This window comes from Sinocyclocheilus anshuiensis, unplaced genomic scaffold, assembly GCF_001515605.1.
Source record: "Sinocyclocheilus anshuiensis isolate Anshui unplaced genomic scaffold, SAMN03320099.WGS_v1.1 scaffold143, whole genome shotgun sequence".
Taxonomy (NCBI): Eukaryota; Metazoa; Chordata; class Actinopteri; order Cypriniformes; family Cyprinidae; genus Sinocyclocheilus; species Sinocyclocheilus anshuiensis.
In genome coordinates this window covers 194110-210873 of record NW_015548197.1, presented here as the reverse complement: position 1 = coordinate 210873, position 16764 = coordinate 194110, and the positions used below count along the sequence as shown (strand labels likewise).

At 35.5% G+C, this 16764-nt stretch overlaps 1 protein-coding gene and 1 pseudogene across 1 annotated transcript in view; both read left to right on the top strand.

Annotated features, from left to right (window-relative positions):
* The window catches only part of LOC107653216 (protein phosphatase 1K, mitochondrial-like), an 8228-nt pseudogene extending 348 nt beyond the window's left edge, over positions 1–7880 (top strand).
* Positions 7881–14720: 6840 nt separating this feature from the next.
* Positions 14721–16764, top strand: part of LOC107653215 (uncharacterized) — a 6744-nt gene continuing 4700 nt past the window's right edge. Inside the window, exon 1 of the mRNA XM_016439885.1 lies at positions 14721–15088. Coding sequence (XP_016295371.1) covers positions 14932–15088 — 157 coding nt within the window. The 5' untranslated portion in view covers positions 14721–14931. The remainder of the gene's footprint in view (positions 15089–16764) is intronic.

Below are 16764 nucleotides of genomic sequence, written 5' to 3'. Positions count from 1 at the left end.
TAAATCAATCAATTAATTAAATTATTTAACTGTTTTCACATAATACAGGGATAAAGCTAAATTAAGGTTTAGAAAAGAGCACAGGTGTGGCAGGAGTAAAAAAATAAATAACCATGTAAAATAACCAAATAAAAATTAATATTCATGAATCAAAACTACAATACGTTTCAAATTAGCAAAATCAAAATATTTTTTAGCATTAATATATAAAGAAGAAAATCTATTTATATAACTGCGGTGTGCAATTTAAATCATTCCTGTGCATTTGGCAACATTAACATTCATTGCAGAACATGGTCTTGTTATGATGAAACATCAGTGTCACATGATCCAGTGATTTCACTTTTATGGTCTTGTGCTGGCATGTGTTTGGACACGAAACGCATGTCTCACAAAGGTCAGCAGTGATTCACAGTGCATGCATGTGAACTTGGCCTCAAGAGGTCACTAGGAGTCATTCAGGTCAACATGCACGTACTGACGTCAATGAATAATTTACATTTAGACATTTAGAAGATGCTTTTATCCAAAGCGACTTACAAATGAGGACAATGGAAGCAATCAAAATCAACAAAAGAGCAATGATATGCAAGTGCTATAACAAGTCTCAGTTACCTTAATGCAGTACACGTAGCAAGTTTTTTTTTTTAAATAATGTACTAAATAAAAAGAAAACAGATAGAATAGAAAAAGAATAGAGCAAGCTAGTGTTAGGGGCCTTTTTTGCTTTTGTTAATCAGAAGTCAGAAAGTTAGAATTATAATTGTATAATAAATAAAAAGAAAACAAATAGATAGAATGCAAAAAGATTAGAGAAGCAAGTGTTTTTTTAAAGAAAAAAAGCAGATAGTAAATAAATAGAGTGCAAGTCTAAAAGGGGCAAGGTTAAAAAAAAATAAAGAATAGAATTAGAATAGAAAGTGCTAGAGTTAAAGGGTCAAATAAAGGTGGAACAGATGTGTTTTTAGCCGATTCTTGAAGATGGTTAAGGACTCAGCTGCTCGGATTGAGTTGGGCAGGTCATTCCATCAGGAGGGAACATTTAATTTAAAAGTCAGAGAAAGTGATTTTGTGCTTCTTTGAGATGGCACAATAAAGCGCCGTTCACTTGCAGAACGCAAGCTTCTAGAGGGCACATAACTCTGAAGTAATTAATTTAGGTAAAGGGGTGCAGAGCCAGTGGTGGTTTTGTAGGCAAACATTAATGCCTTGAATTTTATGCGAGCAGCTATTGGTAGCCAGTGCAAATTGATAAACAGAGGTGTGACGTGCATTATTTTCGGCTTGTTAAAAATGTATCTTGCTGCTGCGTTTTGGATTAATTGTAAAGGTTTGATAGCTGAGGCACCCCAGTAGCTAGGTGTTGCGACTTGGACACCTCACCTCTCCAAGATACCTTGAAGGACCTATCTGAGAGGTAAGACTCAAACCACTGGAGTGCGGTTCCTGAGATGCCCTTTGCCAATAGGGTTGACAGGAGGATCTGGTGGTTAATCGTGTCAAAAGCAGCGGACAGATCCAGCAAGATAAGTATAGAAGATTTGGAATCCGCTCTTGCCAGTCTTAGGGCTTCAACAACTGAGAGCAAGGCAGTCTCTGTTGAATGTCCACTTCTGAAACCAGACTGGTTGCTGTCGAGGAGGTTGTTCTGTGTGAGAAAGGCAGAGACTTGGTTGAACACAGCTCGTTCTTTCTTTTTTTAAAGGACGTAGTAGACTTTTCTTCATCAGACGTCCCAGGTTGGGGTCAGGGATTTAGCAAACACCACTAACTATAACTTTAATTTTATCCACAGGAGTCCCATCTGAGGAACAGAAGATCGTCTCAATGTCTGTCTCAGCTGTCTCATTGTCCCGTCTGCTCCGATGCAGCCTGTCCTCGGTGGGCTGGAGCACCAGGTGTGCGTGTATGTGTGACCCGACCATGCCTGGCGTCCGGTGGAACAGCACTCGTCTGGACGCGGACGGAAGCGGACGTCCAGCCACGTGGGATTCCTTTGGGATCTGGGATAACCGGATAGAGGAGCCCATCCTGCTGCCTCCCAGCATCCGCTATGGAACCCCCATCCCTCAAATCAGCCTGTCCAAGGTGGGCTGCGCCTCCCACATCGGCCGCCGGCACGACAACGAGGACCGTTTTCCAAGTGAACAAACTCATGCATAACGTACTGTACTTTGCCCTGTTCGACGGGCATGGAGGACCACAGGCCGCCGACTTCTGTCACAAACACATGGAGCAGCACATCAGGTACAGGACAGAGTGGCTTCAGTTCAGTTAACCCTTGTATTATGCTAAAATTCTGGTTACAGTTTTCCAGGTCAAATAGACCCTAACTGGATTAAAAAAAATAAAATCTCACTATGAAAAAAAAAACCCCACAAAAAAAAATCTGCAAACTTTTAACATTAACATATGCACATTAATGTATTTATATACATACATACACACACACACATATAGCTGCAAACAGTTTGGAAGTCTCATATAGCAAGAGAGCATGCAGTACTATAGACATACACTGATTGATATGCATGCTTAAGTTTAATGTTTGCAACATTGCCTCAAACAGTCCTACGTATAGTGAGAGCGCATACGCACAGCTGTCACCTGCCATATAGATGAGTCATAGCTCCCAGCGATTCTGCTGTTATATAGACACACCTGTCAATGTCTCATCTCCAGTCTGTCTCTGATGGGAAAAGGTAATATTGCCTCATATTCAGTCTTAAAACTGCATTCACATTTGGCCTATTTTTATTTTTTTATCTTAGGAAAAAATCTTTAAAAATGTATATATAAATGTTATATATGAAGAGTTTATTTGCAAAAACAGATAATTGATTGAGATTAATTGGAATGCACAGTGAAAAAGCAAGATTCCTGAGAATTGTTAAAACGGAGTTATCTGTTTTTGCAAATGAACTCTTCATATATTTCTCAAACATAAAAAAACGTTTTTATTTATTTAAAATTTTGTTTAAAATTCTTACAAAATAAGTAAATTTAAATTAAAACTAAACTAAATTAAAAATCTGGTAAAAACATTAATACTTGTCACTCATTATAAACAATTCGGGGTGTGACCAGATCTCGTGGCAAGAGATCTCGCGAGATCCGATGTGTCTCGTGAGATCTGACTGGTCTCGCGAGAACGTTACGATATCCTCGCGCAGACCTTTCAAGATATATTTGCATTACACTGGCTCGTTCACAAGTGGTGGTAAAAAAATATATATATATATATATATATATATATATATAAATAAAAATGGACAAAAAAATAAATAAAAAAATAAAAAAATATTGTATTAATAGTAAACCCTTTAACATTAATACTTCTCACACTTTAGTGAATAAACATGAGCACATGTTTTTAAAAACTGTATTTAACAACTATTTAAAAAATACAAAATGTGAATATTATAAAGCATATTTTAAATATGTCTATTAAAAAAAAAAAAAATTAAGTAAACATGTAACATTATGTATATTAATTAACATTAACACTATTAATTAACAAGCAATAGAACATGGTGTTTTTTTTTTTTACTTATTTAGCAACTATTTAAAAAATACAAAATGTGAATATTTGAAACAGTATTTTAAATATTTGGCAACAATTAAAATTAAATTAACAATCTGGTAAAAACTGTAAAAAAATAAAAAAAATAACATATTTGTTTGTATTTTGTTTTAACACCTATTTTAAAAATGTGAATATTATAAACAGAATTATATTATAAACTGTTTTTTAAATGTAACATTTTTATTTATTTACATTAATTTTTGTGTTCTTTCCTGAAGCTCATTAGAGCATATAGTGCTAGCAAGATCGTGGGTTTGATTTAATGCATGAATTGATAAAAATGTATGCCTTCAAAACCGGATACATTTCATTTTCATGTTCATGACCCTAAATGAGAAAAACATCCTAGGTTAACTAGTATTTCCAACAACTTGAAAATGCATTACAGGTCAAACTGACCCGGGATCTAATATAAGGGTTAAAAATACATCATCGTAAATGAAATGAGGATTTTGTGTTTTGTAGGGATTGTTTGGAGGTGGAAACAGATTTACAAGCAGTTTTGTCTAAAGCGTTCCTGCAAGTAGACGCAGCTTTGGCTGCGGAGCTGCAGATGTACGGCAACGGTATGAAAGATTAACATTTCTATTTATGCATTTGGCACACGCATTTATCCAAAGCAACTTGCATTGCATTCAAAGTATTCATCTACAGTGTTGGGGGTAATGCATTACAAGTAACGCGAGTTACGTAATCAGATTACCTTTTTCAAGTAACTAGTAAAGTAACGCATTACTTTTTAATTTACAAGAGTATATCTGAGTTACTTTTTCAAATAAGTAACGCAAGTTACTTTTTTTTTTCCAATTTATTGATTGACAGCTCTCCTGTCCCCATGTTGAGAGAGATCAGATGTTACTGTAGTTCTAAAATAAATATGAATATGCATTAATTCATCTCACTCACAAAAAAAAACAAAAACACACAGATTCAGTATTCCTCAAAATGAATAAAAATAATGCAACTCAGAATATGACGCAAACCTGCAATAATTAAATGTTAAACAACACAAATATCCTTTATGTATTTAATCCCATTCTATTAACCAATGTCTTTGCTCCTGATTTTTGATGATCCAGTTCAACCGTACTAATAAGCAGAAATTACTCTCGACAAACATTTGTGTGTCTTTTTTTATTGCTGAAGTGTGTTGAAATTTCTTCTTCTGCATTCTACTTTACGGATGTAAATTTACTTTCCCTTCAGCCTGCATTTCACTTTTGGCGTGTCCAGATTTAAAAAGTAACGCAAAAGTAACGTAACCCATTACTTTCCATAAAAAGTAACTAAGTAACATAATTAGTTACTTTTTTATGGAGTAACGCAATATTGTAATGCATTAATTTTAAAAGTAACTTTCCCCAACACTGTTCATGCACACTTCAGTAAAGTGTGTTAATGCATGTGGTTCAGCCTCCCTCATGATGGTGGGCACGACGGCGACGGTGGCGCTGTTGAGAGACGGGATCGAGCTGGTCGTCGCCAGCGTCGGAGACAGTCGAGCTCTGCTGTGCAGGAAGGGAAAAGCGCGCAAACTCACCGACGACCACACGCCAGAGAGGAAAGATGAGAAACACAGGTACACACACACCAGCGCTTCAAGAATAACATCATCTGGTATGTGTAGTGATACGAGAGCGCTCTGCGTATGCGCTATTAATAAACGCAAAGACCTGCAACTCACATTACGGCTCACGTCTGTAATAAATGTGCATGCAGTGCTACACAAGCGTTCGTTTGGCTATGTGGTTATTTGCAGAGCAATTTCTGTGTATCGGTTAAATAAAATTACTGTTTTAAGTTACTGTTTGGACACAGTACTATGCTAATAACATGCTTTTCGGTGAAATACCTTGGCATAGCCTGTAAATGCCAATAATCAAACAGTAAAAATGATTTGGACACTGAAGGGACACTTAAAATAAATGTCCCGTACTAAATACAAAATATTGAAATCAAGTGTCATATTGTGTCTGTTTGTGGTTAGCTGTTATTTTAGTATTAGTTATATACTATTATAGTTTTTACCTTTTATTTTTTATAATGAGTTTTTACTTTAATTTTAGTTAGATATTTAGTTATTTTATTATGTGCTTTTGACATTTTTATTAGTTTTTCTTTTTCCTTTTTTATTTTAGTAGGTTTTATTTTTATTTCAATTATAGCTATTTATTTTATTAATATTTTGAATTAGGTTTCTATCTATCTATCTATCTATCTATCTATCTATCTCTATATATATATACACACACATATAGGCTATATTCCATTTTCACTTTCATTTTAGTTTTAGTCATTTTGTTTTTAATATTAAATATGCTTATATAGTTTTTTATTCATTTTTAGTTATAGTGAGAAATATTGCCTTGTCAACTAGCTAAAATATATTTTTATTTTTTTATGGTTTTAGTATTAGTTAACTATAATAACCCTGTTGCCAAGACAGCATTTCTAATTTTTGAAATAACAAAAATGTTTTTAATAAATTTAATCAGAAATGTTGAGCAGCAGAACAGCATATTAGAATGATTTCTGAAGATCGTGTGACACTGAAGACTGGAGTAATGATGCTGAAAATACAGCTTTGATCACAGAAATAAATTATATTTTGCAATATATTCACATAGAAAACAGCTATTTTAAATTGTAATAATATTTCACAATATTACTGTTTTTACTGTATTTTTGATCAAATAAATGCAGCCTTGGTGAGCAGAAGAGACTTCTTTCAAAAACATTTTAAAAAATCTTACCGACCCCAAAGTTTTGATTGAGTGTATATCGATATCACCAGCTGTAAGTAATATCTGTGTGTGTGTGTGTGTGTGTGTGTGTGTAGAATTCGTCAGAGTGGTGGGCTTGTGACCTGGAATAGCGTTGGCCAGGCTAATGTTAACGGCCGGTTAGCAATGACCCGCAGCATCGGAGACTTCGACTTGAAGAAGAGCGGCGTGATCGCAGAACCAGAAACCACTCTAACTCTAGTACGCTCTTTTCACATGACTTCATTTGATAATTTCAAAATAAAGGTCAGGCCTTGAAATTGTGCTTTATTTCATTTTGTGCCATTTCAAATGTTTAATTGACATGAAATGAAGCTTAATTTTGGTGGCGGTGTTTCCATGTGCAGAATTTGCCTCTAAATCAGTGTGAATCTGCTCTCATTGTTCTGTAGTTGCAGCACGCTCACGACTCTTTCCTGGTTCTCACCACCGACGGCATCAACTTCAGCATGACCAACCAGGAGATCTGTGATGTCATCAACCAGTGCCACGACCCCACCGAGGCGGCAAACGTCATTGCTGAGCAGGTGAGGGGAAATAGTCTGAAAAAGTCAAATCTGACGCGGAGCTATAACTTTTGAAGCCCAACTAAGGTTCTTCAAGTGTGTGTGTGTGTTTGTGTTGTTCAGGCTCTGCAGTACGGCTCGGGGGACAACAGCACAGTCATTGTCGTCCCGTTTGGAGCCTGGGGAAAACATCAGAATGCCGAATACACGTACGACATGAGCCGAAACTTCGCCTCCATCGGCCGCTGGTCCTAACGGCGGTCAAAAGATCATGTCAGCATTCGAAGAAACGCTCCCAATCAACAAGCACACCACTCGTCTGTGTTCTCCTAGTAAACAAACCAGTCTGAAGATCATGAAAACAACTGCTCTTCTGCAACTTCGCATCCAAAAAGAGAGTAAACGTGGTGGATTATTTGATTTATTGTTGGGGAACACTCGTTGCGTTAAATAATTTAGTCATTCGTTCATGAAACATCAGAAGGATGAATTCTGTGTAAATCATGTGAACACTGAATGAAGCCCATCAAACAAAAGTGAAAACAGGTCACTGATTAGATTCATTAAAATCTAGCAAAGGGGTCTTTGTATTTTTATTTAAGGGTCTTTATAACTGTTTATTTATTGGCTGAAACTGTATGTAATTATATCTCAGTGTTGAATACACCAACCCATACCTGTGCACGCCCATTCAATAAATAGTTAATATAATAATAATAATTATTATTATATTAAATAGTAAATGATATAATTTTTCTTATATCTTTAGTTTGTTGTGTTTCGTATTTTGAACAATTGACTGGTTTTATCTGACCAAGGGTACATTTACATGACAATATTGTATGTAAAATGGAAAAGCTTTTCATTTGCGTTTTTTAAAAATTTCATTTTGACAACGTCAAAATGATCCACGAAAATGACCACTGACTGTATTATTAATTCTGAATGCTGTATTATTCATGCCAGGCCAGTAGTTGGCGATGTAAGTCGTTTATTTGCACTTTAAAGGGGTCATATGATGCTGCTAAAAATAACATTATTTTGTGTATTTGGTGTTATGCACCAAGAGCTTGTAACACTCCAAAGAGAAAGGAAAACTTGAAATCGCATCATATGACCCCTTTAAAACCTGTTATCACAAGTTTGCGTTTTTAAGATCCCAGAAATGAAAATGAACGGTCAAAATGCGTAAAAATGTTTCTGTTTTTTCTTGAAGACGGTGTTAAGGTGCATCACATTTACCATTGCTCAGCAAATTGTGCGGGTGAAATTGAGTCATTCCAATAGAAATCCACACAATCGAGAGTTTCACACAAAGTTGTTTACGCAAATTCACCACCATTACAACAGAAAGCTGCTTGACACAACGGCAATTTACATGACGGCCTGAAAACACAAACTTTTGAAAATGGGTTTCAAAGTATACTTTTTTGAAATTGATACCATTATTGTCTCCATGTAAACTTTTCAGTTTTTAGTACAATCATTGTCCTGTAAACGTACCCTAAGTGTGATTGTTTCAAGGTGACATGTGAAAACAGCAGCTCTGTATATATTTTAGAAATGTTTGTAAATGTCTAGAGCAACCGCAGACAGAAGTCACCTGTTCAGAGTCTAATGCAATTCTCTACTTTTATTAATGTGTTTTGGTAAGAAATGTTAAATCTGTGCTCTTGACTGCATCACTGGAATCATGAAGTCAGTCTTGTGTTGTTGATGTTAAAATGTTCGTTGTCTCATTTATCTGAGCTCGATGGACTGATTTTGAGTGCCTTATTTTTTGGAAACATGATTTTATTGACAAATCAAGTCAAGTGGGAAATAACAGACATTTAGTTTGGTTTTGCATTGGTTTACAGTACTGGTTTAGAGAGATTCGATTGTAAACAGTGAAGTATTAATATCTTCTTCTACACTGCTGAGTGTATTACATGTCAGTTATGAAATACGAGTGTAGAGAACTTCCCATGAAATAAAAACTGTTCCACTTTCTCCTCTTAAAAAATGCCTGTAGCTAACAATACAATTTAATATAATGCATGTACATGAATCTTGACTTATTTACAATCAGTGCTGGACTCATTTTAGTACATTAGACTGGTTTTAATTATTATGTTGCATATGCTCTCAACAAAAGCATTTAAAAACAAGCATTTTTTTCTCCTGCAGCTTAGAAGAAATGTTCCAGCATGCTCTATGGATAAAAGCATCTGCCAGATGCATTTTCAAAATGTGGATTACAGAGATGATCATTTATTTTCTTTATTATGGATGTGATTAATCACGATTAATTGTTTGACGGCCAATATACTGTATAATGTAAAATCCATTTAAAATCTTTAACCATAGCAGAGAAAGACAGACACAGACAGAGGAGAAGCATGTATTGCTGTAATGTGAGTTTATGGTGGTTCACAGTACTCATGGTTGTCCTTTAACTCTGGAGAGTAAGGTGAACTATAGCTTGACGTGTAGATGGTAAACACATCCCACATGTCTTGTGAGTTGGTGGCTAAAAATACATGAGAACAGCATGAGGCACCTTTACTGAGATTATGTGCATGTATATTCTGCATTGTGTTCTCAGTCTACAAAAGCCTCTAAAGGGCGTAAAATTGAGTCGGGACACTAGGACATGTCATTACCAATATCCAGCAGCTCGTCCCTATCAATAATTTTGATCAAACAATTAAAAATATGTATATGTAACCACTGTTGTTGTAATTTCGGCCAAATCTGAAATAGGTCACACCACTGATATTTCCTGAGAAGTTCCAGTAAATACACTAGAAAACTGTGTGCTTTCAAGAACGTACATTTACACAGATACAAATCCTACAATCCTACAAATCCTACAAAGAAAATTAACCATGTTTTTTTATGGTAAAGGTGTAGTAACCATGTTGTTGTTTTTTTTTTAGTAAAACCATAGCTAATGTTTGTAAGGGATGTGTTGCCAGGTTACCAAAAAATAAAAAAATTAATAAAAATTACACCTTAGAGGACACATGGGATGAACAGAGATACAGTTTTTTTTGACTGCTTTAGGATTAACAGAGCTTTGGATAGTTTCCATATACTTGTCAAGATCAACTTTGAATAAAGAAAAAGAGGTTTAGAGCCAGTAAATTTGTGTTCATGTGAAATTTAGCTAGCAGGAAAAAAACACAAATTAATGAAGTTATATATATTCTCTTTAGAGCAGTCAAACAATCCAAAGAAAACATCTTTAAAACAGAAAGAAAAGTTGCTTACAAAATGAAATTGGATGAACATTAAACAAATCTGACATAGATTTCTCAATGTGGATACATTGACAAAACAAGTGAATGTCCAATACATGTAATGTCATATACAGTTTTTCACCGTATATAGTGGGGGAATTTACCGTTAACCATTTTTTTTACTGTAGCATTTTTACAGTCTTTTACCGTCAAATTCACGGTCATTTTTTACAGTGTGGCTAGTATTAGTAATTTTGACAACTTTGGTAAAAGTGGAGTGTGTTCAAACATCAAGCAGTAGATCTATCTATCAATCCAGATTCATCAGACACTTGTTAATCTTTAAGCATATTTGATTACAGTATATTAACTGCAATATGTGAAAGAAATATAATCATACTCTAGCAGATTAACAGCAGCGTACAATATTATAGAGAGAAAAATTACAGTTAGTGTAGGGCAGAGCAAAATGAGGGGCAAACTTTTATTCTGATATATAACAATCAAGTCATCCTTAATGCCAACTACTTTCCCCCATATTTATGATAGAAAAAAAGTTAATATGATCTTGTCAAAACCTCATAATATTGATAAAAATAAACAAAATTCTGTTTAATATAGTTTTAGAGGGAGCATAACATGTTAGATGTCTGCATAGGATTATATTTTTTTGTCATGCTGAAAGGTAACCCCAAAATTTAAAACATCTTAATTCATTGGTTTTATTCAAAGCAAGATATGATTGAATATGGATTTGAGTTTACTGTCTATGTGCATAGGTTTTACTTATAGTAGCTATGTCCGTTACTTAAGTTATAAATTAAATATCTAAATGCATATTAATCTTTTAGATTGTTTTTGTTATTTCGTATTCTTAGGTTATTTGAAAGTACCTTAATTTAAATGATTTTGAAAGATTCGTTTAGCAGGATGTGTGGATCACTGCAGCCATCTGCTGGTCATCTCGGTTATTTAAGATTAAATACCATAAAATTACAAAATAAATGCACAAGTGTCAATTACTTTATTTATATAGTGTTATTTCTTATATAATTACAAAAAAAGCACAAGTGAGCAGAAAATATTATTTATACATTGTTCATGGAATGTTTTTCTGAAGCATTTTAGTTGGATGTTCGACTAACATTATTTAAACAAAGCTACTAGTTACTTTCATTCAAAAGTAACAAAAATTAAAAGAACGAAATGCATCTGTTAATGTTAATGGGCGGAGCACTGGCGTGCCACCTGAGCCCAACTAAATGTCACATTAACTGGAGCACCTGCAACTAGTGATGCAAAGTCCGATTCATTTCCGCGAACCGGTTCTTTTCGGACAGATCGGCTCATTGAACCGATTAAAAGAGCCTATTAATCGGTTCCTGACGTCATCAAGCAATAACGTCTCTACGCTTTTCTTTTCTAACAACTCAATGCCATGTTGTATCAATGAAAAATTCAAATAAGTCATGTGTGTCAACGCATATTGAAACATTCAAACATAAAGTTATTTGTGTGAAAGCATATTACTGATTATTGCCATATAATTCACTTAGGTTAATGGTGTTTGTGGTCACAGTTTCATTCGCGGATCCTCAGATACGACTGACTGAGCAATATTGACTAGTCTACAACTCGGATAAGATCCCTAAAAGTTTCACACATTACAGACATTGATGCACAAACGCGGATATGTTCTACATGTCTACAGTATAAAGAATGAATAAACCAGTCTTGTAAACTCCTTGATTTCGCTTAAGCAACTTTAAATATAATATGCATGCACAATAAACTATTGTAAAATTTATTTACATCACTCGACAGAAAGGTTTTTGCAGGTTTTAATAAAATGTAATTTAATAACAGTCATAATAAACACGCATATTTCCAGGCTTGCACAGTATCGTCAACTCAACTCATCAGAATCTTCGGTAATCCTCGGCAAACTTCGCCACGGCGCATTCGGTTCTTGTGGAGTCCTCGGAAATCCTCGGCAAACTTCGACAGTTGGTTGAACCGGCTCATTCGGTTCTTTTTGAGTTTTGAGATTTTGACGTGCTACTTCGGCTGTGCGTCCTGCGTCTTCAACCCGGAACTAAAGTTCGATTCAATTCGATTTGTGAACCGGCTCAACTGGTTACTTCCTGAGAACCGACTCAAAAGAACGATTCGTTCAAGAACCGAACATCACTCCCTGCAACATTAGTAGCGTGTTTGCAAAAATATCTATATCAGAGAGACTGGTAGTTTTTTTTTTTTTTTTTTTTTTTTTAACTAGTGTTTTAACTACATAATGGATATTCATGGTGATAACTGGTTTGGTAGGAAGGAGAGTCGAACGAGTTGCTTCTCACGAAGCTCAAAACTGCATCTTGGAAGCCACAAGTCTTCTAATAGTAAGCGAATGGTTTATGGTCTGGCCGCTGTGCAAATTTTTTTGTGGTTCGTAATTAGTGTTGGGAAGGTTACTTTGGAAATGTAATAGGTTAGAGATGACAAGTTACCCTATTTAAAATGCAATAAGTAGTGTAACTATTTCAATTACTTTATTAAAGTAATGTAACTGATTACTTTTTGATTACCTTTCTAAATTTCTAACAAATGTTTTCAACTGTTAATAACTTTGAAATATTTAAAGCAGGCAGGGTTAACTTTACAGTAGTACTCAACACTCATTACTGTCAGACTTTCAAAATCTTTCATCACTCGAAGATTATAATAGTTTAATTTTAAATCACAGCCACCCACAAAATCAGACTTTAGCAGCTCTTTCAAATCAATAGTTTAATAGCTATAATACTGTGTTTTAAATCAAATCTTTGGCTATGACAGGAAACACTGGCATCTAAAAATCCTTTGGAAAAAAATAAAGCTTATACATAAAAAATAAAGCATGTACACAAACCCAAATAGGAAATAAAACAAGTTATCAAATAAGCATGTGTCCTAAACTCTTGAAACCATGGCTTGAAACATTAGTGTCCCATATTTTAGAGCAGTCAATGCAATTTATGAAAGAAATCAATTAAATCTGTATGTATGTGAAAATATTCAGATGTAATCCCCTTTGTAATCGTTAATATTTTCATAAGTAACTAATTTAGTTACACTTTTTTTTTTTTTTACTCTGTAACAACAGATTACAGTTCGCCTACATTTATTTTGTAATTAAATTACATAATTCCGTTACATAGCTACTCCCCAACACTCATAATAGATCTGGTTGCTATGTCCTTGTTATGCTGTTTTTCATGATTTCGTGCTCATTCTCATTCTGTCATGTGAGCAAAATTATAATTGGGCTTAATGACTTGCTGTATGTGTCGGTGTGTGTTTCTATTTCACTTTATTAATTGGTTTCTATTTCGCTTCTCTTGAGTATTTCTTGATTCAGGTGGTCAGTCGCGACATTCAGCGGCCATATATATTTCTGAATAAAAACCACAGTCCAGGGCAATGCTGTACAACTGTGTGCTTATAGGCCTAGCTATTACTATGACTCAGTCTCCATGCAAGAAAATAAATGCAACAAGAACTCAGGCCAAAACATGCATAAAAACAGCTTTTACAAACCCATTTCAAATGGTTTATTGAATTTATAATAAATTAAATGCAATTAACAAATCATCAAATAGGCCTACCATTAAGTGTCTGTATAACGTGTTCTTTTATTAATTTGTAGGGCTGTTTTTTTTTTCGTTGGAAGGCTTGTAAAAACTGGCCAATACGAGACTATAACTACTATTCTTCCTTTTAATCATACAAATATTTCATTAAAAGTGTGTACAAATTGATCAAACTGTTCCGACATCAGGTATAAGTCTATAGGACATCTGCAATACGTCTATAGGACGTTTCCTATCAGATGTCAAATAGACGTTTAGAAGATGTATTTAAGATGTTTATGATTTTGACCCAGATAGCACACGTTTGTCTGCAAGATGTCTGTTAAAGATCGCTTCATCTGGAAAGCATCTGCTGTGTACAAACATCTGATAGATGTCTCTAAGATGTCAGTTTTACATACATTGTAAATCATAAATATCTTAAAGACATCTTCTAAACGTCTATTTGACATCTGATAGGAAACGTCCCATAGATGTATTGCAGATGAGCAAACACTCTAAAAAATACGTCTTGCAGATGTCAAATAGACGTCTCCGTGATGTACGTGTGCTATCAGGGAAGTATACATTTGACTTAAACTAACTTTTCTGCATGTTGCGGGTTCGGGAGAAACACTCATTTTAGGCAGGGCATTATTTTATTGATAGTATATAGTTGTGTGTGTGTTTTTTAAAGAATATTCCCAGATAGCACACGTAGGTCTGCAACATGTCTGCGAAAGATCTCTTCATCTGGAAAGCATCTGCTGTGTACAAACATCTGATAGACGTCTTTAAGATGTTTTACATTCATTCTAACTCATAAGCATCTTAAAGACATCTTCTAAACGTCTATTTGACATCTGATAGGAAACGTCCTATAGACGTATTGCAGATGAACAAACACTCTAAAAAAACAGGTCTTGCAGATGTAAATGCAGACGTCAAATAGACATCTCTGTGATGTACGTGAGCTATCAGGGTTACATGGATGGAGTAAGAGACTGAAGCCGTGCCTCTATACACTCCGGTGTAGTAGGTGGCGGTATGTGCGTTTCAAGGGTGTTTGTAAGCCGCCATTACTCTAAAAGAAGGAGATCCCAGTCTTCCGATCCATTAAACTCGCGCAGAGTTGAGTCGCTGCGCTTGTTTACGCGTCCAGCGATTATGTAAATGAGGCCAGCGGCTGTAAACTGACTCGTGAGACCAGAATATTGTTCATTCGCGATGACTGGAAGATTGTGGACACCCGAAGCGGAGGAGACGCTGATCGAGCTCTGGCAGGAGTCTGCATGTCTGTACGACATTTCGTCCGCCGATTACCACAACCGGGAGGAGAAGGACAAACGATGGAAGGAGGTCGCCGATGCGCTTCAGATGCCCGGTGAGTTTTGGCTTGAGTAAATGCACGCTACTAGAAACATTGATTTACCGCAAACATCCACATAAGCTGCTGGTCTGTTGAATGAATCCCTGTCTGTGCACTAATTTATGTGCAAAATAAATGTTGACTTCAGGAAGGATCTTGCTAACTTAAACCGTCTTTTAACCTAGTGGCAGAAGTTAATTAATAAAATATCAAAGATTTAACTAAGATGTGATTGGTTGTATTGGGGGAGGAGCTACTGCAAACTCTACTATGTCAAATTGGCTCAAAATTCGAATTAATTCGCTAAATTATAGAACAACCTGTATGCAGCATATTCACGAATGCAGTGATGATTTGCCAGGGCTGCCAACTTTGATTGCATTTGGCTGGAGTGAGATTTTGAAAGCATGGGATTTAAATACACTTTTCATTTTTACAGGGTTTCTGCGGCCCTTCCACACAAATCAAGGCCTGAAAATATCTTGAACTTGAGCAGAAAGTCTTCAATTCACCCTGCAAAAAAAAATGCATTTCTAACTCCGTATAGATTCCCAAATATCCTTCTCAAGATGTGTTTTCTTGAGATGCAAATTTGACATGAAGTCTTGTTTTCTGAGAAAATGAACACAATTGAGTTTGTGCTTTAAAGAGCAGGTCATATGGGTTTTCGAAAAATATCTCTTTCGCAGTTTGTAAGGTAGCTATCCTTCAATGTAAACAGTCTGCAAAGTTGTTAATCAAAAACGTGCATGATAAATAAAGATATTGATAAAGAGTCGACTCAGAATCGCCTTAACGAGTCGTTATATTTTCGAATCTTCTGCCTGTTACCGATCTACGTCACTGGGTAACACATTAGCATAATGCCCGCCCGCCCACGAAATGCGAACACTCGTCTATTTTTTTTTGTGCTAATATGTGATGTATATATACCTAGTGCAGCTTTAGGTTTCCAGGTAAAGCACGATATTACTGTTTTACTGAAATAGTTATGATAATTCGCTGTGAACCCACTATTTCCTAAGAATGTGTCTATTAAGGTAGACTGTCGTTGTTCTAATTACTTCGTTTAATAATAAAGAATGTAGTGTAGCGCACAGACTTTATAATCATTGTGAAAGTGCTGTTTATGTAGTTACAGGGTTAATGCAGGGAGTAAAAGACCTGGTAGAGAGAGAAGAGGCGTTATAATTAAAGGTTAAGACACGGAGCGTCTTTTGTCTGTCGTTCTTCAGACATTACAGTAGACATATTTTGGTTTTCAAACTGTATTGTTTCATCAGTTAGTCACGTTAGCACTCGGCTAACGTATCCACCATTATTGTTTTGTTAAGTGTTTACAGTTTAGCAGCTAAACTTTAGCTGTGGGCACGATTCGCTTGCATAAGTGTTAAACAAAATGTTTTTATGTCATTATTTTAAGACATTATTATTGTGTTATGTAAAGGTGCATGCTAGGGTTGCCAGGTTGTCACAACAAAACCTGCCCAATTGCTACTCAAAACTAGCCCAATCGTGTTTCGAGGGTGGTCCCCCTTTAAAAATCGTGTTCTGGGGTGTAAAATACACGCTTTCAGTTGGGGTTCCCCTGGTAAATTCGCATTCCAGTGCCAAAATATGACGTTATTGCGGTCACTACAACCCGTGACATCAAAAATAACCGCGGACTTGGCAACACAGATGGTAGCGCT